Genomic DNA, 11,839 nt, shown 5'->3' with positions numbered 1-11,839 from the left:
AAATTCTGTTTGGCACTTTGAGTGGCACAGCCGTCTTGTGGAGTTTTGTATTTCAGAAAAGCCAAACCAAAGCTGCTCGACCCCCGGGTCTCATCTTCTTCAGCACTTAAAGTGACTATGATGGGAGGGAGGAAGGACACGAGGGGTGCCATGAAATGTGCCCAGCGGCGTTACTCAAAATAGCTGATTTATTACATCATTACAGACAGCGGCACAAGTTGAGGACGCGGTGACATAGCTCTGACCCCCCGCTACACGCGTCTCGGTGACCTGCAAAGTGACGCCCCTGTGCCACACAAATGCAGAGAGGCACAACTTCCACATCGGCCTCCGTTTGTCATTCAAAATCCCAAAGGCTGGCAGCCCAGTCCGACTGCGAGTGTGTGCCACTTCTGAACTGCACACTTTGTACCTTCTACTGCCCAACGGCTGCACCAGTAGACCCAAAAAAAAAAAAAAAAAAAGGTTACAATTCATGGCACAACGCCAGCTTTCCGCTAAAGTCAGTGCCACTCCAGAGTGATACGGGTCTGTCCATATGGCACCCCTGCACCAGCAGCTCGGGGGGGTCTTTAGAGTGGCACAGCAGAACCACCACCAACCGTCTTATGATATGCCACAACAACAAGTCAGTCAGGCCACAGCTGCCCATTTCAGGGGGCTGATGTACCCACCTGAGGTGCCAGCCAGTCCAGCAGCTCTTTACTACTTGAAAAAAAAAAAAAAAGAGAAAACAATCAAAAAGCCCTGCAAGTGTAAGTGAGCCATCCGATGCCAGGAGACGGGCCGCTGCCAAGTGCTGCATTGGCACCCCGTCCTCCCAATGACGTCAGAAGACCACCTGAAATAGACGAGTGTCCCAAAGAGCCCTCCCTTTATCGTCTGCGCTCTCCCTTCTGTGTCCGCTTCTTCTCCTTGTCCTTTCTCTCCTGCCGGGCCACCTTGTCCTTGTCCCTCTGCATCTTGTCCTGTTCCTTCTTCTTCTGAGACTCCCCTCGCGCCTTCTCCCTTTCCAGCTTCTTGGCATTCAGGACGTCTTCCATGTTGGTGTTTTTGAAGAGAGCTGACGTGAAGTTAAAGGAAGACAATGGGGCAATCTGGGAATTACACACACACACACACTCCTCGTGCTTTAATGGACCGCCGGGGGCCCTCGCCAGGCTGTGCCCTGGCATCGGGACACTTACCACCTCCTCGCTCTTTTCTGACCCTCATCACATAAACAGGAATCTCAATTTGTTTTGTCCCACACTGTCACCTTATAACAATCACGTAAGGTGCAGGGAGTTTGTTTCACACGAGTTTATCGGTTTTAACCAAATTGTGACAAATAAGACCACGTGTGACAAGTGTCACAAAGCCACCTGAGGCAACACGCATGGGCCTGACGTCTTAAGGCAAAATCCCTGAGCTGGGTGTGATGCCCAGTGACGCGTTTTATAAAATCTCCTCTACAGAGCCAAGGCAGGGGATAACCCCCCCCCCCCCCCACTAGGTAAGTGACATTAACAAACGGGTGACACGTGCCAAAGCCAACCACTGCTCACACGAGGGTCCGCAGTGACCGACACTAAAGACTTAAAGGATACACTTGCTGCCGTCGTAGGCCGCTGGCGCTGCCGCCGCCCCGCTCTCCTCCGGGTCCTCCTCTTCAGTGCCAGGGTTAAAGAAGACAATGGCAGAAGTGACTGATGAGTGGGGCGAGCACATCAAGTCTGGCCCAGGGTTACCCGACGAGGGGCTTCCATCTCCAGAACAGATCAACACAATCCGCTCCCACCCCTCTGGCCCAGTCAGGGCAGTGCCCCCTCCCAGAAGCCCACCTGCTGAGCCATCATGCCCTGGGCTGGACCTTCGCTACACAAGGACTGCAAGACAAACACAGAAGGGACGAGCGACAAGATGGCGATTGGGGCCCAGAAATGAAACCCTTCGATGACGAGTACACCACGCCGAGCAGGGCACGGCCCACCGTCACACAAGGCCAGGCTCGGGGGGGGGGCAGCACCACCTCTTCGCTGTGGTCAAGGCTGAGACAGCCAGTAGCAGGAGTGACCTTCACCGAAGAGCGCCCACCCAACAGCAGCCATCCAGCTCCACTGCAGAGGCTGAATGGAGCGCCACTCAGAAATGACCTTCTTTGTGCCCGTTGGTGGGCTGGCAGAGGTAAAACGAATCCCATGTTTTCACGAGAACACAGATAACAAAAGTCCTGAGGACCCTAACTGAACAACATGTCCATGGAAAAAAAAATTGTCACATTGTATAATCTAAATGTCAGGTGCCCGGTCGTATGCCCACATTGTCCCAAAATGTGCCCCGTGCCCAAGATATTGTTAAAGCACTTCTGGAAAACCCTCTTGTTCACCACAGTGGGGAGCTCAAACGACACTGTGCTTTTCAACTGAAGACGACCCCATGCCATCCTACTCAATGACCACCCTGATGCCCCCTCACTCCTCTACCATTTCTGAAGTCACCCGGTGCCACCTCACACAATTTAAACTTGTGGCAACTGTCACAAAGCTGTCGTGGGGCCGTGGTGACACAACTGCCATTAGATTACAATTTTCAGTGGCAGGGAAAACAAAATGAAAAGCTGGATAAACGGGTGGTCCATCGGCAGAGTCGTCCAAGTGGGGGTCCCAAATGCTTGCGACTGCAACGAGGCCCGACACTCGAGGAAGAGGAACGCAGCAGGAGCGTGGGAGGCCGTCATGGACATGCGACTGGACAGGCGCCCCCAAAGGTCAGCCTTCTGCTATGGCTGCCGTTCTAGATGTGTGTGCCCCCTGCTGGGCACATCTCTGAAAATACAAGCGGGGCAAGTAACAAAACACAAAAATAAGGGGGGGGGGCACTCAAGACCCTGGACAGGCTGGGTGCTGAAACGGAGCCGAGGACGCGGCCCCTCACTGAACTCCAAGGGTCACGTTTTGAAATGTTCAGTCAAATGAAGTGACGCCGATTTGTCTACGGCGCTAGAGCAGCGGGGTGAAGAGTAAAGGGACGCCCATCGCCAGGGACTCGCCTCGGGCCACCCGAAAATGTGACATCACTAAGGCTCGGCCCACCGCCGGCAGAACTGGCGAAGCACCAACTGAACGGCAGCATAAAAACCAAAACAGGCCGAGTCAGAGAGCACCTGCCCGCCATGCCCTCCTACACGGGACAGCGGTGACCACAAAGTCCACCCTTAACTAAGTGGCACTACACCCAGCGATGGCACACGGTCTGGAGCTGGAACAGACCACCACAAGCGGGTCCTCAGACCTACACCCACCACCAGCTCAGGAAGTCTTAAAGGATATTCCTCGTCATCCGTCACGTTGGCATACTGGGCAAGCAGGGCCGCCTTCCTCAATTTCTCCTCTTCGGAGGCCTCCTTCTGCTTCACCACGATCTGCGCCTGCTTCTCGATCAAACTGGCAATGGCCTGCACTTCAGCTGCAATCAGACAGATGGCACAAGTTAGGAGTGCAAGCAGGGACCATCGGGCCAAAGAAGAACTGCCAGTGGGCACACGCAGGACAGGATCAGCCGACCCAGGGGTGAGGACTACAAAGCATCCAAGGCATGGTGGCCTGTGAGCGGGGTAGGCAGCTCTGCAATCTGCCAGGCCTGCTGTGAGGTCAAACGATATGTTTGGCCAGTCGGCCACGGGGGCTCAAACTGCACAGCGTCCGAGCGTCTCAGGGTCCAAGGAGCGGACCCTAACCCTAATTTGAGAACTTGTGAGAACGTGGATGAAGCGCACAAGACATACCGTCCTTCTCGTCACTCTTGGCGGTCCCGTGGGCGCTGCTTAAGGCCCACTGGTTGATGATTTCTTTGCAGACGTCTTCCAGGGCATCTTCCTCCTGAAAAGACAAAGACGTTAGTCATGGAGGCTCCATCAAAAGTCGCCCGGGGCAGGAGCGGTCAGATGGCCGAGGGGCTCACACTGCACCCTCACGGGGGGCCGGGTCTGTGATGAACTGTCACTCATCTTCTCTGGGAGCCCCTCGCCCAACCGTTGTGTTTCCAGTAAGAACCGCTTAAAGGTCCTCAACGTTCAGGCCACTCAGCCCAGTAAGGCTCGCCAGTCTGACCCCCCCAGGCTTTATAAATCACATCAAATCGACTTATGAGAGCCCCTCAAGCCCACCACACTACTTGCTCACTTGTTCCAATGGGGCCCCGGTGGTCTTGTTGACCCCCTTTAAAGTCACGGCCACGACCTGCTGGTCCCACTCCTCCAGAATTGTGAAGGCTCCATCCAGCCGGGGCTCCTCTAACCTGAACATCCCGGTAGCCCCCCCCCCACCAGTGCTTCTGGCCACTGCGGACCACCCGTCCTTCTCCCGGGGGTCCTTGCCAATCTCAGCAGTGCCCGCCCTCTCCCCGGGCAGCTCCATGTTTGGTGTTGAAGCCCCTCGCACTGCCTCGGCCGCCCTCCGCGTGCCCCTCGAAAACATGCCACGCCACGCCACTCGTGCCACCCGAGGAGCGAAAAAGACCCAACAACACACCCGGGCGGCCTGCGGGTGCGAAGCTCGGGCCAGACTCTGAGCGGCTGACACGCGCCGAGCCCCCCGACACTCACCAGGAACGGCGACAGGATGTCCCGCAGCGCACTCGCCGTGTCCCCGTCGTCATCATCGTCGTCCTCCTCCTCCTCTTCCCGCAGGACGCCCAGTATGTAAGCCGCATACACGTCGCCATCCACGTCCAGCGAGTCGAGCCTCCGCACCAGCCAGCCGTCGAAGTCGCCGGGCGCGGCCATCTTGGCTCTGCGGGGTCCTCGGAGGCGGCGCGTGCCGGTGGCGGCTGTCTGCGGCGAGCGCCTGTCTGCAGAGAAGAGCGCGGCGGTAAGTAGCGGGACACGCCCCTGAACTGGGGCTTCAAAACGGGGGTCTTTGGAGGGAGAGGGGGTGTCCGGCGCGATTGGTGGCTTCTTGGGGACGCTAGAATGGCATCCGAGTGCCACTGCCACCCAGGCGGGATGCTTTCCGCTCCCCTTGATGCGACGCGGCGCTTGAGTTCAGCAGCCCGCTGACTGACGACAAGCCGCCGCCCGACCCCCCGCCTTCAGCGACATTTCTAGTAGGAAGGAGCCGGGCGCCCGGGTTCAAATCCGCCATTGACTCGGTAGGGTGGCCTGGAGCCCACCAAGTGTGACGTGGGCCTTGGAGCAAAGAGCGCTGGGAAGAGAAAGTGAATGGCCGGTGGGCAAGGGGGTCTCGGGGGAAAAAGGGGGCCGTCAGGCGAGGGTGGAGTGGAGGAGGCAGAGCGACCTCCCCCCAAATAAAGTGGAAAGCGCTTTGGCAGAACAAGAATTGATCTCCTTGTTTACTTAGGTGGTCGTTTGCCCCCCAACTTCACTTTCCTTGGAGATTTCCTTTGAAGTGAAATTCAGAGCTCGTCGTGTTTTTTAAACGCCTCGCCCATCACCTGTACCCCAATGAGAGACCCTGTGAAGTATGGGGCAGCACTGGGACCCCTTACTGGTCAGCGGTCTGGGCTGTGGCACACGTCTGCCTTTGACTCAGTCCGGTGTCCTGCAGGGAGGGCCCGAGTCAAAGAGACGTGCCACCCAGGGTGCCAGTGACCGAATGGCGCGTTCCCAGGACTTGTCCCATTGGCAGTTCCTGATACTTTTTGTAGCTCCTCCCCCAGGGTGTGTACGTTTCACTATTGTGGGTGGGGCTCAGGCGCTGGATTGGGCAGATTGGCTGACCTCAGGCACTGGTGCCATCTTACAGATCTGTTGGTGGTCTGGACTTTGGAGAGTTAGTTGTGAGGATGGTGTGCCACGCCATATGCCACATCGAAGTACTAAGTGGGGCTCCCCGTGAACCCCCGAACCCACATTGCATATCTTGAATAACTGCCACAGTTACCACAGTGTGGTGGGAACACCGGTGGGCCAGTGGGCTTCTCAAGTGGTCAAGTACAGTGTAGCCCTGTGGCCCCTAGTGGCATCTGTGGCAAACAGGGTCACTCCTGAGTCATGTGACCTGCCAGTGCTCTCACCCTTGAGGGGCTGTGTGGCACTTTGGGACCACGTTTACTTTTTAGAAATTCCAGGTTTGTCACTTCAGCTCCCAGATGTGTGACAAGCGAGATGAGGACATTTGGCCCATCAGTGTCGTTCTGGCTGGCTAATGAGCTTGGCTGTGGGTCTGAGCGGGTCACGCCACCCGCCAGCGCTCACACTCAAATCGAGACCACCTGAATGTCTGCAGTGCCATTTCAGAGACAAGTGCGGCTTAAGAAAGAGAAAACAGAAAAGGCGCAGGTACAGAACAGAGAGGGCACAAATGGAAGAGTAGCCACCATCCCACTGCCAGTGCAGGGTGGCAAACACCCAGAGCCACCATCAAGCACAAAGCAGTGAGCAGCCCTTGAGCCCCCCATGCCAGGTATGTAAATCTGTGTAGATGTGGCACCTTTCGTGTGGGCCTGTGTGTCCTTTGCTACAGGGTGAGTTGTTCAGATGCCAGTTACTTGTCACAGAGTGCTAGGTGGGATGCCACACTGCTGAGTAGTGGCATCATCTGGAAGGGAGGGTGGGATGACTGCTGTGTCTCGGAGGGTGAGGGTACAGTGGCAATGCTGGTTTCTAGTGCCCTTCACTCTGCCCAAGTGTTGCCCAGTCCGGCTGGCAGTGTGGTGACCAGCCTTGGCATTTTCTTCTAACAAATCCCTCATAAGAAGCATCAGACTGGGCTGCTGCCAACATATTGGCTGAAACGCAGAGTGCATCAACATCGCGTTTCTCATTTTTATGCCACTAATATTTCATGGGACAGCTGGGAGGGCACCACAAGAAAGGCACTGAGATGTGAAGTAAAGGTCAGGAGGGGCGGGCAGTGCCCATGGGTAGGTTCAGTCGAGCAAGCAGGCAGAGCAAGTCTCATAGCCAGCCGCCTGCATTTTCATTACCAGTGACTGGGGGCCACCACACTGACCCCCTCTCACCTCCTGTTCTTACAGGCACCATGTTCCTGGTGGGGCTGACTGGGGGCATCGGCTCCGGGAAGAGCACTGTGTCAGCCATGCTGCGCCAGCTGGGATGCCCAATTATTGATGCAGACCTCATTGCCAGGGAAGGTATGTAAGTTACGCTGCAATCTGTCAACATGGGACTGACCACTGGAGTTAAAGTGGGCCGGGGGTCCTAAGGGGCCTGAGTTCACTGGTTGTGGTTTAGAAGGCGTCACTTCTACAAAGACGGCACTTGGACGTCCCAGGTGGAGTAGAATTGGTACAGGGGGCTGAGGGCCTGTGCCCATCGATGTCCCAAGTGTTTGACCCATTGTCGTCCTGAGCCCGCCGTACCCACAGTTCTTGTTGAACTCCTGATTTGGGACATGCTGGACGTTTCTGAAAGTTTGACCATGAACAGCACCCTGAGGTAATGGTCTGTGTGTCAGATGGATGGCATCATGGCCAGCCACTATTCAGGGTGGCGTTGGGCTGCTTACTGTCACTTGAAATGATGTCACATGACTTCACTGTGTCTTCCTTTTTTGTTTCAAATGCTTTTTACTTGGCGCAGTCCTTGGCATCACCTTTGGCTTTTTGCTCCTGTGCCCTTCCTATCATCGTCGGGTCCAAATCCTTAGCATTATGCTGGCATGAGAGTCAGTGCCATGTTGTCATTTTGTGGCTGGCCATGGCTGTCGTGCAATTCCAGAAATTAAAAATTGAACTGCTTGGCAGAAAATTGTAGGGAATGGGCATGATCTGGGCAAATGCCATAAAGTCCTAGTTGGTGGACCTGAACAAGGTGTAACCGGGGCATGGGCTGCAGTGACCCGCTTTGAGTGCTAGTTGGCACACACTTCCTGCCAGTCACTCTTTTAATCTTTCATTCCTTGGGTACCAGGCCCTGGTTTATTTCTTGCCCTTTGGCATTTTGAACTTGTGTTGCCTCTGTCATGTTGGCCAATGCATAGTTAGTGCCAGTCACTGCTGTCAGGAATCTTTTATACCAGCCTGCCACTCTCTTTACTGGCCAGGGGGCACTGTCTCAGTCCCCGTCAGACTAAGTTGCCAGCAGTTGGCATTGATGGTGATGTTTTGTGGTCACTGTCCGTCTGTTCACCCACCCGCCTGTCCTGCCCTCAGTCTTTCAGTTGTCTGTCCATCTGTGTGCCCGCCTGTCTCCCAGCACCGTTATTTGCTGTTTTTTCTCTCCTGTCTGAGGTGTGGCACTGTGCCACATTGGCTAATGCTACTGGATCACAGATGAAGTGCCCCGGGTTCAAGTCTTGGAACACAGTTTTCCCCTTGTACTCTACAGGTGGGGTGTGCTGTGGCATACTGGCACCCCATCCAGTGTTGGTTCCTGTCTTGCCACCCTGGACTGGCTTACATGCCATCTTTTGCACCCGCGCTGCCCCTTTAACCCCACTCTTGTTGTTTTTCCTGCCAGTGGTCCTGCCCGGCAGAGCTGCCCACACCCTCATTGTGCAGCACTTTGGCACCGAATTCCTTCTGCCCACTGGTGAGATCAACCGGGAGATGCTGGGTAGCCTGATCTTCTCAAACCCAGAAAAGTGCCGCCTGCTCAACTCCATCACCCATCCTGAGATCCGGAAGGCCATGCTGTGGCAGATCTTCAAGTACTTCCTCCTGGGTAAGCTGACCTGCTGTCTCTCTGTGCCCGGGCACCCTCACTGCCACTTCACGGTCAGTAGGGGGTGTCACACCCAGGCGCAGCACACCACATGGGCGTTGACTGAGGTTATTCGGGCCGCTCGCCCCCTGGCACAAGGAGACATGTGCCCGTGGTATGGTGGGCAGACTGGCACACTGACGCTGCCTCTCTTCTGTGTTGTAGGCCACCGCTACATCATCCTGGATGTGCCCCTGCTCTTTGAGACCCGGGGGCTGACGCGTTTCCTCAAGCACATCGTGGTGGTCTACAGGTGATTGCACTTCTTTGGCTCTGAGTCATCCCTTGGGGTCCTTGGTAAGCAACAGATGCCTGGCACAGTTAGGAAGGTGGTGGGCATTTGAAGGGAACAGCACACATAGAGTTGGCACCTTGGAGATGCCAGGCAGGCTTCATGTCTTTAGGTGGTAGAAGTATAAGAAATGCCAACTCGTTAAAAGGTTTAAGCTTAGCAAGCGAACCCCCCAATCCCCCTTGGTACCCACAAATGCCATAGACACAAGGAGGAGCTACTGATCAGCATGCCAGCCCTCGGACTCCTCCTCTGCCAGCTAACCTTGAACATGCTGCCATCTCTCTGCAGTCAAAGGGCCTCAAACTCGAGGGTAGTAAATAGCCCGGGTGTCATTTGGATAAGGAGGGGGTGCCAACGCACGTGTGCCAGGGAGCACGCAAGGGGTGACCTGCTGACTCTGTGCTCTTATTGTCCACAGCGACCCGGACACGCAGCTCTCACGACTCATGAAGAGGGATGGCATCACACGGGCACAGGCTGAGCAGCGCATTGCTGCCCAGCTGCCACTCAAGGACAAGCGACGCCTGGCAGACCACGTGATTGAGAACTCAGGCGGGCGTGATGACACCCAGCGGCAGGTCCTGCGTCTACATGCCCAGCTCGAGCGCTCCTGGGACTTCCTGGCACTGCGGGCAGTGGTCCTGGCCGTGGTCACGGGGCTGGGTGGGCTACTCGTGCTCCTTGTGAAGCAGATGGCACGCTGAGGCATGCATCCTCTTTGGACAGTCGAAGGCCTGATGCCTGGCAGGGTGAGGGTACAGTGCCCACTCTGTTTGAGTCTCTGCCAGTGTTTTGAACTGGCACACTGCCGGGCATCTGGAGGCCTCGTATGATTTTTAACTGGCGTCGCGCTCTTTTTATCAGTTTTTAAACCGAGTGACGTTAATAAAGTGCAGCACTCTGGGCATCGCCGTGGTCTCTGGTGGTCAGTCGTTAGCAGCCAGGCAGTGCCACAAGGTCTGTGGGCTGTGGCATCTTCATCAGGGAGACACCTTTGCTCCAGTGCCCTTGGCACTGATGCCATTTTCCACTTCTCCCAGCATTCCTACCTAACCTGACCTGTGACTCCCTATTGTCGTGACTGTGAACCTTTGGGCAGCCTGGTGCCATCTGAATGAGGCCAACGCTGCCCTGATGTGGACCACAAGATGCACCTTTGGTTGTGTGAATTGTGAGATGCCAGTGCTGAGGTGGGCCACAGACCAAGCGCCAGGACTGATGGGCAGAACTTCAAGCTGGTTATTGACGGAAGGGGGATATGATGTGCCAGGAAAAAAAAGTCAAAATGGCAAAAAGTGACATCTGCCAAGTAGGTGCACTCGGGGTCCCAGCCATGCCCCCTGCCTAGTGCTACTGGAAGAGTGGCATAAAGACATGACCAGAAGGGTGCCCTACCCTGTCAGCAGAGGTCAGCCTCTAATGTATGTGGCCTTGACCACCAGCAGGTGGCACTGGGCTAAGCAGTCCCCTCCACGTGGGCACCCAGCAATTAGCAGCATGAAGAACCTCAATTCTTTAGCATCCTGCATTCTCTTTGTCACCAGCAGGGGGCAGCCTCGACCCACACAAAGAACACCTTAGCACAGCACCTCCGTTAAAAAAGGGTGATCACCCCCCAGCAGAGGGCACAGCGCCCTTCACCCCACAAGCGGGCAGTACGTCCATCTGTCCACCTCCAAACCGGGGGACCTTCCCTGGGAGCCATTGACAGATTGGCAGGGCCACTTTGCAGTCACCATGTCGAGCACACACACCGTGTGGGCAGCGCTGTGATGAATGACAGCAGTGACCCCATAAGCCCCCTGTGTTATCAGATAATATACAGTTATGTATTGGGGGCTTGGAGTGGCCAGCAGGGGGCAGCATCTCCACAGCAACGGAGCATGTGTTGGCAAGAAGTCCTGCCCAAAAGCTCTGCCATCCCACCCACTAATATGTAGGCTTCTGATCGGCCAGAACACCTTGTCACAAAGTTCTCTGCCTGGCACCCCACACTCGCCAGCAGAGGGCATCACACCCACCGTACACACAGCCCAGCAGGGTCAGTTCGTCTATCTGTCCACTCCCAAACCTACTTGATCAAACTGAGGACAGCCTACCCAGGCAGCCTTTGGTGCATGCCAGGAGCCAGCACCGGGTAGGCAGAGTGGGCACACTCCATCATCAAACCAGTGTAAAATCAGCAGGGCTGGTAAAACGCCATTTGAGGATGGAATACCCAGAGAGACGGCCAAGCAGGGGCACGGAGAACATGCAGACGCCACGCAGGCAGGCTGGGCAGGGCAGTAAATGACAAATCCGGTATGATGTGCCAGCAGAGGCCACCATCACCAAGTAAAGGTGCCTGAACTCCCTAAGCCCACCGCACAAAGCCTGACAGAAAAGCCTGGCACAGAGCGGCAATAAAGTATCTATCTATCTATTATATAGTGCCTTTTCTATCTAACTGACCCGCCAGCCTGCAGGCTCCTGATGCGCCAGCAGAGGGCAGCATCCTCCCGCTCGTCCTCGTCCTCGCCAGTAGCTCAGGACTCCCAGCAGGGGGCGACATGTCCGCAGTAACGACTGACCGCCCGCCGGCCGCTTCATTACCGTGATGGACGTGGGCTGTAAAGGTCAGCCGAGAGGGGCCAGTAAATTAGACAGCGCGCTGCTTTCGGACAGGCGCACGCTTGGATGATGAGAAGTAATGGCTGTCGCGGCCCCCCCAACCGTCCTCTAGACTGCTGGGCCGCGCGCGCGCGGGCACGCACACATCGCTGAGTCGGCGTCCGTGGCGGGTCAGGGACCTCCAGTGACTCACCGGTGCGAGGGGGCGACATGAGACTCTCAAGGTGAGTCACTTTATTGGAGATGGCAGCTTCTGGCTCGGGTCATTT

At 56.0% G+C, this 11,839-nt stretch overlaps 2 protein-coding genes across 2 annotated transcripts; one reads left to right on the top strand and one right to left on the bottom strand.

Moving 5' to 3' along the window:
• Positions 1-625: 625 nt before the first annotated feature.
• Positions 626-4,765, bottom strand: ccdc43 (coiled-coil domain containing 43). Its single transcript, XM_051936221.1, has 6 exons — positions 4,586-4,765; positions 3,767-3,860; positions 3,202-3,447; positions 3,042-3,100; positions 1,590-1,857; positions 626-1,063 (listed from the first exon to the last, which is right to left on the bottom strand). The coding sequence occupies exons 1-6, from the start codon at positions 4,763-4,765 to the stop codon at positions 876-878; spliced, it is 1,035 nt and encodes a 344-aa protein (XP_051792181.1). The 3' UTR covers positions 626-875.
• dcakd (dephospho-CoA kinase domain containing) lies at positions 4,716-9,865 on the top strand. Its single transcript, XM_028818533.2, has 5 exons — positions 4,716-4,850; positions 6,979-7,095; positions 8,423-8,626; positions 8,831-8,918; positions 9,379-9,865. Exons 2-5 carry the CDS (start codon positions 6,984-6,986, stop codon positions 9,662-9,664), a joined length of 690 nt encoding a protein of 229 aa, XP_028674366.1. The 5' UTR covers positions 4,716-4,850; positions 6,979-6,983; the 3' UTR covers positions 9,665-9,865.
• Positions 9,866-11,839: the final 1,974 nt, after the last annotated feature.

This window comes from Erpetoichthys calabaricus, chromosome 14, assembly GCF_900747795.2.
Source record: "Erpetoichthys calabaricus chromosome 14, fErpCal1.3, whole genome shotgun sequence".
Lineage (NCBI taxonomy): Eukaryota > Metazoa > Chordata > Cladistia > Polypteriformes > Polypteridae > Erpetoichthys > Erpetoichthys calabaricus.
The sequence above is the reverse complement of the archived record's forward strand: the minus strand, read 5'-3'. Positions and strand labels throughout refer to the sequence as shown.